The sequence below is a fragment of the Pogona vitticeps genome, chromosome 3, assembly GCF_051106095.1.
Source record: "Pogona vitticeps strain Pit_001003342236 chromosome 3, PviZW2.1, whole genome shotgun sequence".
Lineage (NCBI taxonomy): Eukaryota > Metazoa > Chordata > Lepidosauria > Squamata > Agamidae > Pogona > Pogona vitticeps.
This window is the reverse complement of record NC_135785.1, coordinates 16018266-16042089: the sequence shown is the minus strand read 5'-3', so window position 1 is coordinate 16042089 and position 23824 is coordinate 16018266. Positions and strand designations below refer to the sequence as shown.

Here is a 23824-nt window from a genome sequence, read left to right as displayed (position 1 = left end):
TTGGAATGTGGAAGGATATTTTTCCATATGTCCTCTCTAGTTCTGTCTAGTAGTTCTGTATGAACTTTATTCTCTGCCCATCTCACTTTACATGATCTTTTTTAAATGCTACATTTCAAATAGCTTTGATTTTCTTATACTGTATTTTATTCTGGATATATTCAGAATTATCAAAAGTTGATAATTCCCCCCCCCCCCCGAAACTTAAATGATTCTCTTTAGCAAAGGGATTTTCTCCTACAAAATATGTGTTTCACATTAATTCAGAATTATATGCCATCTAATCGATTCTTACATTATGGTGACTTTCGTAGGGTTTTCCAGCTATAAATCATGCAGATGTGGTTTCTCAGTCCTTCTTCTGGGACCGTGCTGTTTCCCAAAGACCACACAAGTGGAAGCGCACATAATTCAGTCTGCAAGACACATCCTACATGATCTTTGTTGGCTACTCTCTGGGAGGCACAAAGAAGATTCATACTTTAAGCCCCTGTCCCCACAGCCATATGTGCCAGCCCACTGAGCTACATTGGCAGTCTTTGTTGACCTTACTGATTCTTAAATTTCTGGTTTATTGTTATTTTACTTCATAAATAGTTATTCTGGCCTAGTTCTACCATGAGGCAGGGTGAAGTAGCTACCTAAGGCAGCAGATGTTGAAGGGAGAACAGAACTAAATAGAGCTTTGTATACCGTGCACTCTGTAGCTCACTGAATATTAAAAGGTGTGTGCGCGCCCGTACGCGAGAGAGAATCTTGTCCCTTCCACAGGCAGCAAAATACCTTAGGTAGCCCTGACTGCAGTTTAGCTCAATCTGATTGGTGTTTTTTTGGACCTATCTTTGGTAGTATTCTAATTCTAAGAAAGAAATAAAGTAAAATATGTTAAATATATTTTTCCAAATTAAAATAAACTTTGTAGAGGAAGAAAATGATAAATAATTGTTGTCGTATGTTTAACAAAACCACTTTGATGCTAACGGGTTTATTTCGGCATGAGTTTCTGTGGATTACAATCCTGTGTGTTTGACAAAATAAACTGTAATTCACAAAAGATCACAAAGAATTAAACCTTTTAAACTAAATGTTACGACAAAGTCCCTTTGTTGTTGTCATCGCCATTGTTGTAGAGGTTGCAACAGATAACACAGCTGCCTCTTTAGGTATTTATTGCAGTGTTTCCTTATGCTTCACCCAGTTCATTTGTAGAAATCTATATTTTAGCACCTCGAGTGAGACCATTGGAAGGAAATGCCTGTGAAATTATGTGGGAAGCAGTACTTCCCATGAAGGGAGATCCTGTCGGTTATATTCTGCAGATCCTCGTTGGAAGAGAGTCCGAGTACAAGCAGGTAAGAAAAAATATATATTCTTTTACACAAAAGTGACCTAAAACGACTGCCTCTCCTTAGGGTAACTTTCTTTCCTAGAGGTGGAGTTCCAGGTATCCGTCTAAATTCTGCAGTTCACATGGGGGGAACTGAGAGATGTTTTAAATAAAAAATTGATACACCTTGTTCAAGATTTTTTTTCTTTAATTGACATATCAGGAGATTCATCATTCTTCTAGAAGTTTAGCTTCAGGTCTTGTCTTAGAACTGGTGCAACATGTGGCCCAGAAAGTTAAACAAAACTTACCAGATAAGGGTTGCATCATTGCTTGTCGATTTTGCATGCTTGGCCCTGCTACATACATCTGATTGGACTTCATTCATCATTGCAGATTCTAAGTTCTGCAGGACTTCTTTGAATAGCTGCGAATGTCTGAGACACCCACGGAAATATCAGAGACAATGCTTTGAAGTAGAGGTTTTTGTTGACGGTAGCATTCCTGGGATATATATTTTGTGATCCGTCAGATAGCTCAGAACCTGATATTGTATCAGCTGATGGGTTCTGTGCTGTATGTGATGGATCAGAAAAGAGATCTTGGTGTGCTGGTGGACAGCTCGATGAAAGTGTCAACCCAGTGTGCAGTGGCAGTGAAGAAGGCCAATTCCATGCTAGGTATCATTAAAAAGGGGATTGAAAAATAAAACAGCCAACATTATAATGCCATTGTACAAAACAATGGTAAGACGGCACCTGGAGAATAGCGTACAGTTCTGGTCACTAGACCTCAAAAATGCCATAGTGGGACTGGAAAAGTTGCAGAAGAGAGTGACTCAAATGGTTACTGGGCTAGGGCACCTCCCTTATGAGGAGGTGGGGGCTTTTTAGTCTAGAAAAAAGGCGCCTGAGGGGGGGGACATGATTGAGACGTATAAAATGATGCAGAGGATGGATAAAGTGGATAGAAGTAAGCTCTTTTCCCTCTCATGCAATACCACAACCAGGGGACATCCACTCCAATTGAGTGTTGGAAGAATAAGAACAGACGAAAGAAAATATTTCTTTACCCAGCATGTAGGTACATTAAAATGTCAGATGCAGGGCAGTGGTATCAGGAGACAGGTATCTAGTTGTTTCGTGGGCTACCAGAGGCACCTGGGGGGCCTCTGTGAGATACAGGAAGCTGGACTAGATGGGCCCTTGGCCTGATCCAGCAGGGCTCTTAGTATGTTCTTATATGTCACATTTGATGAAACGATGCAAGTAATTTTTTCCTGTACTTGATCCAGAATAGGGGGGAAATCATTTGTTTGCAGGTTAGTGTACATGCTATCAAATCTTCTTTACTAGTTCTCAGATGTTCTTCTTGTATTGACCCTTAGGATGCTCCCAGTTTCATATTAAAATGCAAAGATAATAAGGGAAACTATATGCCAGCAGGAGAATATTTCTGTCACTGAGCCTTTCTAAGATTCATTGTGAGATCTTCTCAATTCACCTTCATGTTTTATTCTATTATCACTCTGCAAATTAGATATATGTCTTCTCAGAAGGAGAGCAACATAATATCCAGCTGTGGGCCTAATGTCCAGCAAATTCATGCGACTGTTATGCAGAGGATGAGTGTTAGAAAATAAAAATATGCAAACTAGTTATAGCCACAGGGCACCTTCTGTCTGCTGTCTTAAGTACTGATTAAATCGTTCCCCTCTGTCTTCAAACACACATTTTTAAAAACTTCTTCCTTCCTTCTCCTCTTCCTCCTGTTCCTTTGCTCTGTACGTTTTTGAATAAATGCCCCAGCTGTATCTTAGCAGTGCTGAGGATATTGGCAGTCTCCTGATTGCTCTCTAAAAAAGAAATTAACTAGAAGTACTAGATGGGAGATGGATAAATAATATGCATGTATTTCTAAAGTTATGAAATAACCAAGAACATGCTGTGATTGGCGTGGTAGAGCAAAGAGGAATTTTCACCCAATATGAGTTTTCTTATTTCAATTTATATTTCCCTGTGCATGCTGACAATAGATTATAAAAATATATATGAGGAGAAATAGAGGCTCAAAAGAACCAAACTCACATGGCTGAGAGGGTTCTGAGATCCAGGCTGCTCTGAAAAGGTCTATACTGGCAGAGCAGAGAGTATTTGCAGGGATTCTTTGATGGATGAGAAGAGTTACTAAAGGATCTTTTCCTTAAATCACACAGCGAGAGGAATCAAAATGGAGATATATTCCTATCATTTCCTTTTGGGTGGCTTGGCTGACCTTGAAAACCAAGACTTTTTCTCTCCCCCCCCCCCCCCCCAGTTCTTAAGCTATCCATTTCTTTGGCCTGGCTAGTTTTTTAGTTTGCATATTTCTTTAAAATACTTTTATCCCACCTTTCTCCTTTAAAAGCTTACATCATTAAAAAGACAGTATTTAAATGCTAAAAAGAATAAGTATAGAAAGTATTAAAAATAATTAAACAAGTACTGTATTATGTTAAAATGGTAGTTAAAATCATTGCCAAAAACACATTTAAAAGCAACAGAGCACAACAATCCATTCAAAACCCCTTCTCAGAAAGCTGGTCACTGAGGAGACAATTAAAACAGTCTAAGGTGTACATTTGCATGTCTCTGCAGGGGTGTTGTGCAAACCTAGCCTATTCAGTAACAATTTGGTGCTCTGATAAAGAGTAATTTTTGCAAAACACTTGAGCACACAACCTTGTGGATAAGAACTACACATTTACTATTACTACTACAGCTAGGTGGTTGTTGTTCAGGTTTTCAATGCACTGCTTCCACATGCAGCTGTTTGTGATAATCTGTTTGCAAACAATACCCAAAAGCCTGTTTGTAAAATAGAAGCAGTCAACAAAATGCTTGTTGCAGATTATTTACTGAGGCTTTTGAGGGGTTTCTCAGCCTCTGAGGAACCGTTATGCCAGTTTCTGAGTGTAGCTTGGCAATACTCCTTGATTTTAAGCTATCATTGGCACCCAGGTAGTTTTACTAACAAGCTGATTTGTCGAATATAAAGAATTAATTGCAAATCTTATAGGCACCGCAAGATCTGAAATCACTAAAAATTGGGGGGAAAGCCCAAGATCTCTCATTGCAAGTGCTTACAAGTAAAATGTGGCATACATTGCTGATGGAAAAAATGACTAATAAAGTTAGATTAAGCCAATGTAAATTCACTGAAAATTGGAAGCCATTATTAAAATATGCCAACAAAATAGACTTTGAGACATGTGGATTGAAAAGAAATTTAGATTGTTGGTCGATGTTTCTTTAAATAGTGATAGGAAATGGTATATATGTGATTTGGAGAATTGTGGGGAATAACTTTGTATTTACTATTTGTAATATGGTCAATTGTCTTTTTATTCTTTAGAAATGAAATTTATTTAAAAAGTAAAATAAAAAAAGCTGATTTGTCATCTATCTCCATTCCTAGACTTAGATCTTGTGGCTAGACTTCTGCCGTGCTCTCTGTGTGGAACTGCCCTTATAGTCAGACCTGATGTTGCAGCTAATGTAATGTACAGTGGTGCCTCGCACAGCGAGGTTAATCCGTTCCGGATTAACCCTCGCTGTGTGAAAACATTGCTGAGCAGGACAGAAAAGCCTATTGGAACGCATTAAACAGTGTTTAATGCGTTCCAAAAGGCTCCTTTACTCACCATTCAGCGTTGTTCCTCTATGGCCGGCAGCCATTTTCGCGCCCTCCTCTCGCTTAATGAGGGCACGAAAACGCTGCACGTGGCCATTTTGCTGCTTCCGGCATCCATTTTGTAGCCACAGAACAGCTGATCGGCGGGGCACAAAGTGAAGGTCGGTAAGCGAACCGCTTACCGACCTTCGCTCTGCAATTTTCGGCCATAGGGGCCATTGGTATGCGATCGCGTTTGCGATCACGAAAACGTCCTCGTAGAGCGAATTCATCGCTCTACGGGGCGCTCGTTCTGCAAGGCACCACTGTATATCCAAGTTTCATTAGGCATTACCAGGTACTTATAATTGCACAGCTATAAGGAAACCCTCTAAGGCAGGGGTCTCAAACATGCGGCCCAGGGGCCATTTGCGGCCCGCCAGATGATAGTTTGTGGCCCCCAACTTGCCTGCCCCTGAAGCGCCCATGCATCCTCTGCTGTCAAGAGTAAAAAAAAAAGCCTCGCTTCGCTCGCCAGCTCTCTCCTAAGACAGCGTCTCTTGCACCCTCCATCCGGAACTGCAGCCTGCCAGCCAGCCCCCCTGTCTGCCAGCTGGCAGGCTGCAGTTCCGGATGGAGGGTGCTAGAGGCACTGTCTTGGGGGAGAGTCGGTGAGTGAGGCACGCTGCTGGCCCCTTTTTCCAAGCACCTGAGCCACCGCCAAGCGATGCCTGAGAGCGGAGCTCGCTCCCAGCCCGTCCTCAAAGAGTGCCTCCAACAAAGCCACCAACAGCAGCTGCCGCCACCACCTCTTCCAGAGAAACGGCTCTCTGGCTCTCTTTCTCTCTCGGCACCCCCAGCACCAGCCCGGCCAGCAGCTGCCTCAGCGCCCGACAGTGCTTCCTCCTCCTCCTCCTCGGAGCCCCAGCCAGGCTAAGGAAACTCCCAGGTGGCTTCCTTGGGCTCTTGCTCAGCTTGGCGGAAAATCTGATGCGGCCCAGCCTCAGCCAGACTCTGTCTCCAGCGGCCCCCAGGTAGATTGAGTTTGAGACAGTTTTCAGGACAGTTTTCACATTGAACTTGCCTAATTAATAAACTTTGCTAAGTCGAGAAGTTGTATTAACATCATAGACAAGTTTCTTTTGAAAGTTTCAGGGAGCAGTAAACATGTCGCCCAGTCAACTACAATCTGAGTGGGGTAGTTATCTTTCCTTCCTGAGAACTGTTTGGTTACATAAATATACCTCTCTCACAGAAGATTGCTATGGGTGTGACTTGAACCTTAAAGTTAAGTGTAGACACTGTGTTTTCTTTTGCCAGAACTTGTAACCAGTAAATATCCCAGCTCCGATATGTTGGCACGTGCAACAGTTTGTGTAAACACTTCTCTGTGGTTGCCCAGTTTATATTATATCCCCTTTAATATACCACTGTTCTTTGCAAGGTTTAAAATCCTTGTGTTTATAGTTGTACAACACCTCTCTGTTGTATTCAAGAGGACTGGGACTGTATTATTATGTTCTTAGTATAACCACACAACTGCAAAATTTGGTATAAGGTGTAAAATTTGACATCTTCTGAATCTGTGCAGGTATGTCTGAAACATGTTTCTAGCCCTCAAGGTTGTGAGTGTTAGCTTAAGTAGTTTAATTTGAGCAGTGTCTGAAAAAAGTCGCAGAAATAGGGAGAAGAATCCCAGAAATAGATCTGGGAGGAAAGCTGAATTTTGAGTTGTCTGGGAGTAGGATTTAAATGTGGCTTTTGTATCAGTTTGCTGCATCCCATAGCTGCCCAAATTACATAACTATTCAACTGTCTGGTTAAGATTAGATAGCTACAGAATTTAACTTTTATATCTGTAAAACAATTCAGTGAAAATTAAGTTACAGAGGAATTGAGATGTTATAATATGGATTTATTATTTATTATTTATTTAAAATATTTTACCCTGCCTTTTCTTTGAAAAGGACCCAAGGCAGATTATAACAATGAAAGACAATATTTAAAGTTGAAAGCAGTGAATATACAATGGTGGTTAACATTATTAAAAGATAACATTATTAAACACTATGAACATTATTAAAAACTATGAACAATGAATAAGGAAACACCTTACATCATTAACAGGCAACATTAAGGCAAGGATCAATAAATATACAAAAAAATTTAAAAATGTCACTCTGAGAAATGGGAAACACAAAAATGGAAAACCAATTGTACTAAGAATCCAGTCAAAGCAGTAATGCATAACAGTCTCAAAAATCACGCACAGGTTGTTACTGAGGGAAGGCTTTCCTGAAGAGAAAGGACTTTGCCTGTTTGCAGGATAGCAAAGATGGGGCTAGCCTGGCCTCCAGTGGTAGGGAGTTCCAAAGTCTGGATGCAGCAACCGTGAAGGCTCTCTTCTGTGTCCCCATCAGACACATCTGTGAAGGTGGTGGGACTGAGAGAAAGGGCTCTCCTGATGACCTTAACACCCAGGCAGACTCATAGAGGGAGAAGTGGTCTTAGAGATAAGCTGTTTGGGGCTTTATAACTTAAAACCAGCACTTTAAATTGTACCCAGTAACTGATCGGCAGCCATTGGAGTTGCTGTAACAGAGGGTTTATGTTTCAGTTGTTTTTAAGGGGCAGCACTACAAATGTCCCAGTGTATAAGCCGAAATCCTGTTATTGGCTATCAGTCTCTATTTTTTAAAAAAATCTCTTTGGGGATATTTTATTAAAATATGGTATATGTGAATTTCCAGGATCAGTTTCCCAGCTGAGGTCTATAACTATTACATCTCTAAGAGGAGGAGTGGATGCATGTTTATGTTCATATTTATATGTATGTGTTTCACCCTAGTCTCTAAGGTAAAACACATGCATATAAACATGATTCTGTGTATTCTAAGGTGCTACGTAGACAATGCTGGAAATGCCTAATTTTTTTTTCATGCTACACTTTACATTAGTGTGCTTGGATTGCTTATTCAGATTATGGACAAGATACGTTTTATTTGAATAAAATCACAATAAACTAATCTCTCATAATCAGTGCTTAATTAATTGGTTAAAATTCATATCAGTACAGTTAATTGGCTGTGGCTTATTTTATATGTCAGCCTAATTGTGCTACAGCCACTTAAGGCCTTCTGCTTTCACTATTTACTTTCTGGCTTACAACATTGTGTAATGAGACAGAAAAGGGGATGGTGGGAATAATGGAGCCTTTTCTTCTGATAGAACTCTTCCTTGGATTTGGTAGGTACAGGGATGTTTTGCAGAAGAGTTTAAGGCTCTACAGTAGGTATGAGGAACCTTTGGCATGTTATGGAGTTTTGGACTCCTCATCCTTGATGCAAGAGATTGTTTCCAGCTGGTGATAGAAAAATCCCAGCATGACTTAATGAACTTATCACACTTCTCTAGATTTTTTTAAACAGAGTAAATTTTTCACATGTGTAGAAATACAGTGATGCCTCGCTTAACGATGTTAATTCGTTCCAGCAAAATCGCTGTAGAGCGAAAACGTCGTAAAGCGAAAATAAAAAACCCATTGAAACACATTAAAACCCGGTTAATGCGTTCCAATGGGCTAAAAACTCACCATCCAGCGAAGGTCCTCCATATGGCGGCCATTTTCGGTGCCTGTATAGCGAGGAATGTGTCCCTAAGCACAGCGGGGAGCCATTTTGAGTGCCCGGGGGCCATTTTGAAAATCTAACGATCAGCTGTTTTGATCGTCGTAATGTGAAGAATCGGTTTCCAAAGCAGGGAACCGATCTTCGCAAAGCGAAAAAAACCCATTTAAAACATTGTTTTGCGATCGCAATTGCGATCGCAAAGACATCGTCGTGAAGTGGATTCGCCGTAATGCGGGGTAATCATTAAGCGGGGCATGACTGTAGAAGAAACTGAGAGATTTTGAAACTAACAGCACACACAATAGATCCTTAGTTAAAAGTAAGTTCTAATTACTTCATTCAAATATAATGCTAAATCATGGCTTATTGTGGGAAGAGGAAATCATGGGAAACCATTGGTTTATGTGCTCCATGCCATGATGGGGATGTATAATTTCCAGGCTTAAAAGGAAGGTACCTCAAAATGCCAGATGCAGGGGAAGGGTATCAGGAGACAGGTAGCTAGTTGTTTCATGTGCTCCCTGAGGCATCTGGTGGGACCCCTGTGAGATGCAGGAAGTTGGACTAGATGGGCCCTTGGTCTGATCCAGCAGGGCTCTTATGTTCTCCACCTTCACAGCCGATATGGCTGTGAGAAGATCAGAAAATTTCATTTCCCTTTTAAATTTATTTCCTCTTGTTGTGTCTTCTGAACTATGACAAATAGCTGCTCATCCTAACCATTATTTCTTAGAAGAAAACTTCAAAACACCATGTATTAATCTGACTCGTTTTAATTAACCTTAATGAAGATCAAGCACAGTTCATGATTCAGAAGACACAGTAATCTATGGTTTGTCTAAAATGGATCTCCATGCCTGGGGTAGATGGAGTGTGAGATCTCAAGGTCTAGGATACAGGACTCAGCAGACCCTGTTGAGGGACCAGGACAGACTGCTGCTACTGGAACAACATAAATGCAAAACTTGGACTCTCACTGAAAATCGAGAAATTATGAAATGTTATTACAAAAATAAACCCAACAGCCCATGATTTAAAAAAAAAAAGAATGACGGAAATTTGGAAATGGAAACACCCAAGTAGTGACATAACTGAACAGTGATTCATGGACCAGAGAAGGTTTATCATCCGGAGTAAAGTGTTCTCAGAACTGGAATTCCAAGAACTAGAAAAGGTAGCAAAACCAACACAGAACAATAACCGCAATATGGAAATGGAGGGTAGAGGTAGACACAGTAGAGAAAGAAAACGTAATAGAGGAACAACTTATGGAACAACCCAGAAATTATGAGTTGACAGAACGGAAAGCGTCACTGAGGGAAAAATAGTAACCCACATTAGCCAGAACACAGAAAGACAAAGGCTCCCCAATTTGCGCCAATTACAAAGTAAACCAGTAAAAGGTCTACTGAATGATGCAAATGTTGTCATCATAACAATCCCAACCAACACACTAAAGGAAACAAACCAGCTCATGTATAGCACAGCTACCATAATAACCATGGAACTTGGTTACAAACTGCAAAAACCCCAGAAAACTCATGGCTCCCCAAAATTGAAAATTTAGCCAGAAAGAAAAATAAACAAATTACGTCCAGACATTAGCAACTTAAAGCACTTGAAAGCTACAAAACTAAAAAATGAAAAAGTTAAAGCCAGACTATGCAAAATATATGATCTAGAGAGGAAAACAGTTGTTGAAACTATGGAAGAATTAAAACAGTGGGTAACAGCTACAATAAAGAAAATTGAAAGCTATGATGGATGCTTGAAACAGCATAGAGAAAACACACAATTTCAAAATAACTAACATATAAATCATGAAGAGAAAATACAGAGCAAAAGAATTGTTAAGAGGATGTTCTAACATTTTGGAAAGAAATTTGGGAAAACCTAAATAACAAAAACACCTCATGAATGAAAGAAAGAAACTCAAGGAAAACATACAGATGATATCCTAATAACAACTGAAATAATTAAGAGACAAGTAAAGGCTGTGAAAAATTGGAGTGCACCTGGTCCAGGTGCGCTGCATGGATTTTGTTTAAAACATTTCACAAGTTTCCATCAACGTATAGCAGTGCAATTTAATCACTTCAAAATTCTACAACTGAAAATTGGATGACAACAGACCATACATTTGTGAAACTAAAAGATCATGAAAAGAGACTGAAACCAGTAATTATTGGCCAATTACATGCCTTCCAACAATGTTCAAGCTTCTCACAAGAGTACTTGCAAGATCAATTATATAATATATCATCCCTATCCTCAACTGATAGGAAAGGGAACTTTAGTTCAGAGGCACAAAAGATTAGCTGCTTATTGATTAAATGACACTAAAGAATGAAAAAAGACAAAAAACAAATCTTAACATGGCCTGGATAGACAAGGCATTTGACTCAGTGCCACACAGCTGGATCAACATCTGCCTAATTTTGGGGGGATTAGTAAAAAACATTCAGAGGTTCCTCAAGAAAAACATGGAAAAAATGGAAAACTATTTTAATAGCCTATGGTAAAGAAATTGAGGAAGTTATTATCAAAAGACATATTTCAAAGGAATTCTTCTGTTTAACGTCTCACTAATCCCCATGTCAATAATTTTAAATAAAACTGGATTGGACTACCATATTTCAGAACAAACAGGAAAAATCAATCATCTGTTACATATGGATGACCTAAAACTACATACAAAAAGTTCCATGGAGATAGACACAGTGCGAATATTTAGTGAAGATATTCAAATTAAATTTGGAATTGAGAACTGTGCAGCTGTTTATACAATGTGGCAAGATCAAAAAACTAGATGGAATAGAGTTTTAAAAATTGTGACATTATAAAATCACTATCAAATGATGTAAATTATAAATACCTTGGAATACTATCTCTCTCTCTCTCTCTCTCTCTCTCTCTCTCTCTCTCTCTCTCTCTCTCTCTCTCTCTCTCTCTCTCTCTCTCTCTATCTATCTATTTATTTATTTAACGTATATGCCGCCCACACTACTACAAGCAGTAGTGTCCAGCTCTAGGCGGCGGTGCTCATCTCCATTTCCAACCCATAGAGCTAGCGTTTGTCCGCAGACAATCCTCCGTGACAAAAAAAGGAATATATTAGAGATGGAGGCATTCATATTCGTATACATATACGAATATCCCACGCAGCTGGACTTAACAAGGGTTCGGCCTCTGGGGCCGGACTGTTCACTCACTCATCTGGCAGCAGCAGCAACCTCGCTCATCCTTCCAATCACTCCCAGAGTCCCGCTCTCTTCCTGCTCAACTGGCCACTCAGCAGCCGTGCAGAGAGACTCATCCTCCCTCCCCCCTGCCTGGAGTGGTTAGCTGAGTGGGAAGAGACCAGCACTCCAGGAGGGATTGGAAGGATGAGCGAGGCCACCACAGTGGATGCATGAGTGGACCCTCATTAAGTCCAGCCATGCGGGGATATTCATATTTATATACGAATATCCCTCATCTCTAGAATATATCAATAGACTGCAGAAAATCTTAAAATCAAAATTAAATGGTGGAAATACAGTCAAAGCCATAAACACATGGGCAGTTCCAGTAATTAGATACCCAGCTGAACTAATAGAATGGACCCAAAATGAATTAGATGAACTGGATCGAAAAACAGGGAACTAATGAACATGCCTCATGCACTACATCCAAAAAGTGATGTGGACAGATTATATTTATCATGACAAGTTTCAATATATTGCTGGTTCATAATTGGAAAACAAAATCATGCTGAGAGTCCCAGTATTTATTCTTATGGGTTGTTCCTGTGTTTTGGTGTATCTGAGTTAAAAACTGGAGAGAATCAATAGAGTGTGAGAGCTGGACTGGGGAAAGAGACTTGAGGGGAATACGGTTCAAATCCCTGCTTAGCCTTGATCCTTACAGGATGATTTGGGGCCAGTCATTTTCTGTGCCTCTCAATACCTCAACATCATCACCACCAACTCACAGGATTGTTGCAAGAAGGGAGTGGATATCCCCAAATGTACCACACTGATTTACACTGAACTTCACTGAAGACGTAGAGGGACAGACAGAAGAAAAATGAACATGCTTTTTCATATGAGCTAATGAAGGCAATTGTACTAGAGCGTCTTGCTGCAGAGAAAAACATCATACAAAAATAGTGTATACTGAATCACTATGAAGGAAGATCATCAGTTCCTGCTGCTTCGCCATGAGCATTTAATGGGGAAAACAAATTTACTGTCACGTATGTACTTTGTTGTGCTGCCACTGAGGAAGAATTATCTTGTCTATAGTTCTTGTGTCAGTTGAGCTGAGAGGCTCTGAGTAATGGGCTCTGAATCAAGTAAATACAGTTTAGGTTAAAAGAAAAACGTAGCTAAGTGCCCCACACAGAGTACTGTTAGCAAATTTCAAACAAAATGTTTAAAGAGAAATATTTGTGACCTGTGTTGCCAATAAGGTCTATAAGTGTTCACTAGGCTGCAAAAGCTTGCTGGTTTCGCCGGACAGCCATCCTTCAATCGTTAAGTGTTCTGGCGTCTGATCATTCTTGGGACAGGCAAAACACTTAGGAAAGATACTATTTGGATCGCAGTTCCCAGAATGTCTCAGCCCACATGGCCCTTGGTGATTCTGGAAGATGCAATTTTGAAAATTTTCTAGCTCTAGCATGGGTTGGATGCAGATGAGCCAGCTCGACCTGGAAGGAGGAGTGAAATCAGGAATGGCCTGCAGATCCTGTGTCCAGATGGTGAGTGGATGGAGGCCTGGCAACTGATGCTATTCCTTGTGTCCTGGAAAGCTATCAGTAGGTGAATTCTCGAAACTGTATGCAAGAAACCATAGCAGCTTGCACACGAAAAATTAGAGGGCACATATACATTCCCTTCAAGGCTGATGTGCAACCCCTTTGTTGGTGCCTCCTGCTGCCGCCGCCGCCAGTGTACATCAAAGAGACACTAGGAAAGAAGAGTAGGAATCTGCAAAGAAAGGGCAGCCCACCCACCCCCTCCAAAGAGAATTTCAACAGGGCTGCTCTACAGCCTTTTAGCCAGCGCTGCAAAATCTTCCCCACAGCAAACCAAAGCAGCAGTCCTCTCTGCGCCTCCCAAGCAGCATCATTAAAGGTGACAGGGAAGCACCACTCTCTCAGTAATCCCACAGCAGCTTTCTTCATCACCCACATATGCATATATGCTGCTGGTCTTGATTGCTGTGGGAGAAAGCTTAAGGCCTCACACCTATTGCACACGTGTGTGCCAACATGCACCTCTGTTGTAGGACAAGACTACTGTATAGGGAGCACATCTGGCCGTTTTCATCAGTGAAATATAAGCAGCTTCCTTTTTCCTGGAGTCGACAGAAAGGTTTTTTTCATATACTGAATTAATTTTTTAAAAATACAGCCATTAGAATGTAGGAAAGTATGAAGCTTAGGCCACAGAAGAAAACTAAACAAAGGTCAGATTGTTGAACTTAGAAGGTTTATAGGGGAGGAAAACCTTCTGGAATACATATGAGCGAACAAAGAATAGGGAATAAAACTAGTCAAAGTAATTGTGGGGGGGCAGGACACACATATGTATATACATATGAAAATATGTAAAATTACTTCTTTAAAGGCACTGCTCTTTAATTGCTATTCTGTTTTGTACTAGCAGTTCACTGCTGACACATGGTGACCCTGGTAGAGTTTCTGTGGTATGTGGCACATTCAAGGAGTAGTTTACCTTAGTGAGCTTCTATGATCAAGCAAGGATTTGAATCCATGTCACCTGAATCATGCCCAGACACTTTCTACACTATACCTCATTGGTTCACTACAGTTATACAGTTATATATTTATTTATTTTATTTATTTATTGGACTTATATACCGCCCCATAGCGCTACAAGCACTCTCCGGGCGGTTTACAATTTTTAATTATACAGGCTACACATTGCCCCCCCCCCAGCAAGCTTGGAAGGTTTGTAATTGGTTCGTAATTAAGAAAAACACCCGAATGTTACTAGCTGGATTCTAGAATGCAAATGCCACTCGTCCTCCATCTATATTGCCATCACTTTAACATCCACCACAGAGCAAGAAGCAGCGGTAAGACACAAGGTTTGAACTATTCAATATTTTTCTTCTGAATAACAGCATTACGGATTGTTTCTGTTTGCATTTCCAACTGATTTAGAGTATTTCCATAATTATTTGTAGCAGCCCAAGGGAGCCTTGGGAACTTGAGAGGGTATAGGAAGCTTTAAATTAAATGATATCAAATTAAACAGCATAGATTATCATCACCAGTTACACCAACAGGTTTTTGGCCAATGTGGGAAGAAGGTGTACTTTTCTACTTCCTTGGGAGACAAGACGTCTGAAGGAAATATTTTCACATCCAGTAGCACCTTAAAAGGATAACATGTTTTGTTAGGTACAAGCCCTGGGAGCACTCTTGTCCACTTGAAGTGCAAGAAGTAAAACTTCCATTGATAAGACCTTTAGACAAAGAAGAGTCACCACTTAAACTGTAGAGAAAAAAAAGAGAGAAAAATCTCTATCAGCACACTTGTGTGGAAGTAAATGGACTTTGAGTGTTCCCCTAGGTTTGTTTGTTTGTCCAGTCGTTTAGTCGTGTCCGACTCTTCGTGACCCCATGGACCAGAGCACGCCAGGCCCTCCTATCTTCCACCGCCTCCCGGAGTTGTGTCAAATTCATGTTGGTTGCTTCGATGACACTGTCCAACCATCTCATCCTCGGTCGTCCCCTTCTCCTCTTGCCTTCACACTTTCCCAACATCAAAGTCTTTTCCAAGGAGTCTTCTCTTCTCATGAGATGGCCAAAGTACTGGAGCCTCAGCTTCAGGATCTGTCCTTCCAATGAGCACTCGGGGTTGATTTCCTTTAGAATTGATAGGTTTGTTCTCTTTGCAGTCCAGAGTCTCCTCCAGCACCACAATTCAAAGGCATCAATTCTTCGGCGGTCAGCTTTCTTTATGGTCCAGCTCTCACTTACATACAACACTACAGGAAAAACCATAGCTTTGACTATTCGGACTTTTGTTGGCAAGGTGATGTCTCTGCTTTTTAAGATGCTGTCAAGGTTTGTCATTGCTTTCCTCCCAAGAAGCAGGCGTCTTTTAATTTCGGGGCTGCTGTCTCCATCTGCAGTGATCATGGAGCCCAAGAAAGTAAAATCTGTCACTGCCTCCATGTCTTCCCCTTCTATTTCCCAGGAGGTGATGGGACCAGTGGCCATGATCTTAGTTTTTTTGATGTTGAGTTTCAGACCGTTTTTTGCACTCTCGTCTTTCACCCTCATTACAAGGTTCTTTAGTTCCTCCTCACTTTCCGCCATCAGAGTGGTATCATCTGTGTATCGGAGGTTGTTGATATTTCTTCCTGTAATCTTAATTCCAGTTTGGGATTCCTCCACTCCAGCCTTCCGCATGATGTATTCTGCATATAAGTTAAATAAGCAGGGTGACAATATACAGGTACAAATACACAATCCGCTTTGTTCCATTAACACCATTGTTATGAAGTCATGGTGTTAGCTAGCAGAGAGAGCACATGTTAGATCATTTAAGCAGTGCATGACTTACAGTTGACACTTCAATATTAAAATATTGAGTACTTATTTCTTGCTACTAAAACTAAATTAGTTGTTTTTTGCTTATAGAAGTTATTGCTACCTCCCTTTTGACTTTTTCTGCCATCCACATCTGAATACCCCATGCCCAGCATTATGCAGATTTATATTTTCTTCCGTTTAGTGACTCATGTTCATTGAGTCATAACTTCCCTGTTATTTATTAGAGTGAATTGCTGAAATCTTAGCTATAATCATCATAATCATAGTCATAAGGTAGGTAAATACACCCAAGAGAAACTTTCTGCATTTTTTTCCTAGCTATCATCTATATGTAAGTAGCCTGTCTCTATTCACTTGCTGTTCTTTGAGTAAAAGAAATAATTTCTCCACTATAGTCTCAGTTTAGCAATGAGTAATTCCTGATTTTCAAATTTGATGCATTGGTGCTTAGAGCACATTTATTATTCCCTGTTTGCAATTATGGCAATTAAGTATGGATTGCACATCCAAATTATCAATTATTTCATTCCAAGGGGGTGTTTTATTTTTGACTATCAACTCTACTGCGAATTAGCAAAGAATGTATGTAACCTTTCTTGCTTCAGAAACTCCACATGTTGTGTTGTGTAGTGTAACTCATGGCTATCCACTGTCACAGAATGGCATAAAAAAAACCTGAGTGAAATGTTCCTAGCTGTGCTAATGTTTGATCACTATCACCAACGGACAAGTATCTTTCCATTTGGCAGAAAATAACCGAGTCAGCTTTTGGAATTTTCATTGACTCCACTGATAAATCTGTTGAGTCACTGTAAATAAATGCCCTGTTGTCTTTGATATATGAGCAGTTATACACTACCACTGTTCTTCCAGAAATACAGATAAATGGTCAAGTCTTATTTCTTTGGGATAAGGGAAATGGCTGAGAAGCAAATAGACTAGAGAGGGTTGCTGCATTGTTCTTTCTACAAGCCTTTTGTGGCATATTTTCATAATTTTGAATTTGCTTGTTGCTCTAGGACAGTGATAGCCAAACTGAGGGGGGGGCACACCAACCCAGTGGGTAGTAAGTGGCTGCAGCAGTGGTGGCGGCGGAAGTGGGAATCCCAGGCAAGGAGGTGCCTCCAGACTCCACTCCAGTTGTGCCCAACCCCGTCACTACCTATAGCTTAGCGGCCCGCCACCACCAGCACCAGCTGCTCTGGATCCTGGCCCACCACCTGCTAGGGTGCTAGCAGTACAGTTGCAGCCACCACCTCAGGTTTGGCTGCCGGGGGTCGCGATCCAGCGACTTAACGTTTTGCGTGCCCACAGAGAGGGCTCTGCGTGCCAGCTGTGGCACGCGTGCGATGGGTTCGCCACTGCTGCTCTAGGATGTGCCCAATACATCATCTGTTGTACGTAACATAGTTGTCTGTAAATCACCTTCCACTGCTTCCAGGAAAACCAATGATGTATCAAAGGTTCATTCTTTCTCCCTACCATGTACAATTAAAGAAATGCATACTGTGACTTTACATGTAGTTGTCATCTGTATGGAATGCAATGCTGCATGTGTGTTTTCTTAATCAAACATACCTACTGTATATTGTATAGTAACAACACATGATGGAAAAGAGGAGGAACACTTTGTGAGCATACCATTTTGGGTGGGAACCTGGCACTTACTATTCCATCCAATTGGGCCTTGAGACTTACATATTATTTCCCTGCTATATTTTGAAGTGACAATGTGATAGGGAAAATTTTGTCTGTTTCGAGGAGTAATTGTGTTTTTCCATGTATAAGAGTATACTTTTGTCTCAAATCTTTAGACTAAAAATTGAGGGTCATCTTATAGACGAAAGTAAGCTGAGGAGAGAAGAAAAACAAGTGGAGGGGAAAGCAGGGATCAAAGCGATTCTGCAGTGCTTTGATCCCTTTCCCCCTACACTTGTTAATCCCTACTTAGATCTCTTAATTTTGGATTAGAAAAGTGGGGGCGTCTTATACATGGGGGTGTCTGATACACAGAAAAATACAATACATGTGATTTTAACATTACTTCAGATTTTTATAAGCCGTTTGTTATCAGTGTCCTTATGGGTTGGCTTTCAATGGACAAGTTGTCTGTGCCCCATCTTGGAATGTTTTTTAAAAATTAAAAAAAGGCATAGGCTGTTAGTCATGGGCATTTTAGAGGCACTTAAGTTTGATAAACCTTTTGTTTGCTATTGAAAGGTATACAAGGGAGACGAGACCTCGTTCCAAATCTCAGGCCTCCAAACAAACACCGACTACAGATTCCGCGTGTGTGTTTGCCGACGGTGCTCGGATACCTCACAAGAACTTAACGGACCTTTCAGCCCATCTGTTGCCTTTATGCTCCAGCGCAGCGAGCTCATGCTTCCAGGAGAAATGGGAAGGATAGACGATGCCAAGACAAAAAGCATGATGCCTTCTGACGAACAGTTTGCAGCCCTCCTGGTCGTTGGCTTCGCGACTGTCTCTATATTATTTGCCTTTATACTACAGTATTTGTTTATGAAGTAAAAAAAAAAAAGAGTCCACACAAGCATTTGAGGTATCTTTTTAACAAATGCTACACATTGTAGTCCCCATGTTTTATTCTGGTATTTCATTTTGTTTCCTTTTTTTTTTTTCCCTAGTGGCATTTTCCAGTACATTTTATACATTATTTTCCTGGATTACTGGGGGCTGTGGAGGAAGGATAGTCCTGTTTAGAAAACATGTATTGATGCTCACCTGCATCATTTTTGAAATTAAAGACTAGGAAATGGTTAGAGCTGTTGAAGGCAGATACCAAAAGCAAATACTGTGCATTTATTTTTTATTTTTCCTTCTGCTTAAAAACAAATCTGCAATGTTTGTTACTTCCCCAGAGGTTTCAGAAATATAACCAAATCGCCTTTACATTTTTGTTTTTGTTTATTTGTATTGCTAAAATCATTACAGTCTTTAAATTGCAAGTTTATTACATTACAATACGCTTTTGGCTCTTTTGCGTCTGCAAGCCTTAACCACCAGTATGTAATTGTGTGCAGCCAGAATGTGGCATTTGGCAATATCCAGCATTTAGCAAACAGTAATTATCAACGTCGCATATGATGATATCCACTGTATTTCTCTTTTTTCCTACCCCATCCCTGTTGGTTCTTCTCCATGGTAATTTTTTTTTTAAAAAAAAAACTCAGCCACATACTTAACTACATATTTAGTACATTTCAATTAGAGTAATTTTATCTTGCAACATGAAGCCTTTTTAAAAAATAATAGTGATGTCTCTGTTCCAACTGTTTGCTCTCTATGAACTGCCTGTATAACAAATGCGATAGCTAGGTAATTTTATGAATGACAAAGCATTACAGTTTCTACTATTTTCTTTATTTTATAGCCGTAATTTTAAGAGGGCATTGTGCAATAGTTACTCCCATGTCCAGCTGTTTTTTTTAAAGCTGCTTTTAACTTGTATGTTTGCCTTTGTATATAAACTTACTTTTAATCTAATCACTAGATTTGTTATATTCATCTTGATTTATATGTTTAGAACTGGTGAAAGCTTGCTGCCTTTGCTATTTATATTAAGTATTACCTTTCGACATGAATAATCTTTTGATTAGCCGCTTAAGGTGATAAAAATAAGTCTGTCTATATTTCACCCTTTGGCGAAACTGGGATAAGTTCATTAGAGACAATTTAGGCAGAGTTTGGAAAAGTAAAATTTTTGGACTACAGTCTGAACCTACCCTGGCCAGCAGTGCTAGACACAACATGAGCTCATGGATTCTAGGTGCTATAGTCCAAGAAGTAACTTTTCCAAGCTGACCTTAGGTACTAGATGTTCCCGAGGATGTGTCGCTGCTGCATGCCTTCTTTCTTTCTTCATTTCCTTGTTTGTCCAAACACTGTTATAAGACACATAACACGATGTCAATGCATGGCAAGACTTGGTTTAGTCCACCTTGGCTTTAGTAGCTAGCTACTGCCTGCAAGAATGGTGATGGGCAAATGGGATGTTGCAATGCATTGGCATCACATTCATGTGTATTGTACCGGTCAACATTACCAAGGGAGAGAAGAAGAGAAGCAGGAGGTGTGCAGCTGCTGCTTTCAGCCTTGCGTAGTCCCTAATATCTAGCTCCAGCCTTAAACAAATGTTCTGATCGCAGCATCCATGACCCATTGCGAATTCAGTTTCATTTCTTTCTAAGGACATTGTGTCTGTTTTTACATCAGTGGCCCAAATGTGCATCTCAATCCAGTCCGTGATCGTTATTTCTAGGAAACAAACAAAACATTGAGTCATTGGGTTATTTATATAGTGTCAGCAATGTTCAAGTGCCTCAGGGATATTGATGAGCAGGAGGTGCAAGTAATTTCCAAGAGTGCAACAGACACAAGGGTGCAGTCAGCCAGGAACATCCTTCATGTGCACACTACTGCGTTGAGCAAGAGAAACATTTCACTGTGCAACTCCCCTCCTCCCATTTCCGTAGACCTTACCCATGAGAACTGCCATAGGGTAAATCCTGCTCTAGTAGTGTATGCACAGGAGAGATTCTAGAGGATTGTGCCCCACATTTGGTATATCCTTGCTTTTAAACAAAACAGACATATTGTATATTTTTGCTACTTTGGGTTTTGCTTGCATCACAGCTCTTTTGTCCTCTGTGTTTGCTATGATACAGTATCATGTACGCTCGCATATCTTCCCATAACCAAAGCAATGGGGCAACCAACATTATTTTTTCCCTTAGGTTTATTTATACTATATACTGCATACAGTACTTTAAATGCCAATTACAGTGCAATCTTATTATTTATTGTAAAAAAAATAAAAATAAAAATAAACAATAAAAAGTGTACTTATGTACTAAATTCCCCCTCCCTTGTAGCATGTTATATTTCTATTTTGTTTTGTTTTATATAAGTGTAATGTAGGTAAAATGTTTTATCCCCAGAAGCATTCCTAGTATTATTAATCTTCTTACAGTTTCTTGTACGTTTAAAAAATGGGAGTATCTTAGTATATTAATTGCCAAAAAAAAAGGTAAAAAGGAACCCACCCACATTGGCATCCTACGCCAAGCATTGTGCTGGGTAACGGCTATTCTTTCTATGGGTTTTCTCTAGCAATGGAGCTGATCAGCCTGTGCTCTCTTGACTGAAAAGTTTACATGTAGCCAAAAAAAGAAAAAAAAGTGACCATCTCTTGGAAGAATGTTCTGAGATTGATGAATTATTCTGTGTGCCTCTCTAGATGTAGCAAACTAGTACAAAGGTTCTGTATTTTGTTATTGATTATTGTTAGTTTATACGTTTGCTTAGCAAACTAATGGTATTGTGCTAAATTCTTCCCCTTCCTCCTTCACTTTAGCCAATGTCACGGCTTGTCAAATGTTCTTTGCGGTGTTGTATTATTGTCGTTTTTAATTTAAATTCATTCTTCTATAAATTTAAACTTGGGTAATCTGAAACAGACATGTTCCATAAAGATTATTTTGGTGGGTGAATATTATATTTCTTTCCCTTTTCCCTTTTGTCTTTTAAAAGCAGTCCTAAAGAAGGGGAGAGGGGATATTAATTATGCTTAAATCTTATAGCAATTAGTAGGAAAAGTTAGTAACTGGAATTTCATTGGTTCTAAAGGTCCTCTGATTCAGCTAAACTTCTTTGGATCAGAGTCAAGAAGTTTCAAACGTTGACCACTGGGACACCCCTAAATTAATACAGGTCCCCTTCCATCTACCACCAGCTCAAAATACTTGCCTTGCTTTTGTACCTCCACTACAGTAAAATATAGTTTTTTAAAATTCTGCACAACACTTTTTAACAAGTGAGAAGTAAACTACTGAAACATTTGTTAGGTGCTCTGCAAATTTGGATGTGTACATTTCAAGATAAGTCCCCAACTAAAGTTAGTCATATGTTGATCCTGTTGAAAACAGTGGTGCTTAAATTAAGCGTAACTGATTTCTGATTGACTTGAATGGAATTAAAACATAGACTGATGGACAAATCCATTCTCCCACCAGGCCAAGAGCTGCCATCGTTTCCCAGACACTGGCTGCTCTGGGTGGGATTGGGGGGCAGCTGGTTCCCCATCATCGCCACTGGTTTTCCTCTCCCTTTGTGTGCAATAAGAGGAATAACTATGATAGTTGTCAGAACATCATGGTTTTTTAGCTTAATTTGGGGGCATGCTGAGGTAAGGAGAGAGCATGGGATCAACCTGTGGTTCATCAGTCCCCCCCCCCCCCACATGCCTCCAGATTGACATTTTAGCTCCACCGTTACTAGAGCACCACCAAAGGAGTATTCTCAAGGTCAGAAAGGTCTGTCACTGCCCAGAGAGGGAGCCTCCAACTCTGTGGCCAGAGTTACATCTCAGTGGCCAGACTCAGTGGGGGTGGTCTGCACATCCAGCAGACTTGCCAGTCAACCTTCCAAGGAGCATAGGGTTGCTCTGTTACTTTGGATCCGACCCTGGAAGAAAAAGGATGGGCAATGCATGGCCCTTCCAATGGTGTTGGACTACATCTCCCATCAGCTCCAGCCAGTGGTGTCAGATGGTGAGAGTTTCAGTTGAACAACCCTGGGAGAGCCACAGGTTTTAAACATAGGGAGTAATTCTGTAGGTGAGATAATGACAAGTAAAGTCAATACTTTTGTTATCAAGGAAATATTTACAGTTTTTGCATATATTTATTGTAGTTTTAGAACCCAAAGTCTCCCTTTCCACCCACCACCCCCAGTAAATCAAATCAAGTCAAATCAAATTAGTGGTTACTTGCATACACTGCCATTTTTGCTGTAGAGATTCTGTAGAATTAGCTTCTCTAACAGAGCCATAAAATAGATGTGTTATGAATTCAGACCATTCCTGTTTCTAGTTTCATGGAGAGCAGTCAACAATAGTTTTGTTGATTGCTTTGTATTCCCCTCTATGTCTTTCCTGACCTAATGAATATCAACTGTGTAGAACAAACCTCTTCTCCCACCCCACCCGATCCTGTGTAGACTATAAAGAAATTGTAAAAATACAAAGTGGGGAAAATATTTTAAGAAACTATTTAAAAGGAAAAGATACATTTTTATATTATCTGCCTTCGTCCTTTATGAACTTGAAATGTTGTAGTTTTCTAATCCTGTTTTGTCAGCAACAGTAAATCAGTATTCACTGTTACAATGGAAAAAGTGCCCTAAACTGAATGTTTCTGAACATTTTCCTTGCACAGTTGTTTAAATTCAAAAATAAATAAATGAATGGTTTAGTTTTTTCTTTTGTTTTTTTTTTACCTCACTTATAGGACATACATTCCAAGCTTTTCAACTTTGAGAGAAATAATCATACGTTTTCTTGTATTGTAAATTTTAACGATTTCATATGCATTCTATTAAAACTGCCATACCAATTTTAATGTATAGATTTTTGCAATTATTACACTATGTATGTAACTGTATCTGTAGTGTATATGTAATATATTTATGCCCAATAAATGTTTTAATTCTTTCTTGATTGCACGACTCCTTCTATGGTGCTATTATCTGTCAATCAAAATCCTTCGTTTTGAATTGGTCTATACTGCAGACCGCCTATTGAAAATATTCCCTAGTAGCAATCTTTATTGTTATGAAGTA

The 23824-nt window shown here is 39.9% G+C and overlaps 1 protein-coding gene across 1 annotated transcript in view; it reads left to right on the top strand.

Moving 5' to 3' along the window:
• Positions 1–21043, top strand: part of FNDC3B (fibronectin type III domain containing 3B) — a 351384-nt gene extending 330341 nt beyond the window's left edge. Inside the window, exons 25-26 of the mRNA XM_020793802.3 lie at positions 1225–1352; positions 18404–21043. Coding sequence (XP_020649461.3) covers positions 1225–1352; positions 18404–18715 — 440 coding nt within the window. The 3' untranslated portion in view covers positions 18716–21043. The remainder of the gene's footprint in view (positions 1–1224; positions 1353–18403) is intronic.
• The last annotated feature ends 2781 nt before the right edge of the window (positions 21044–23824 follow it).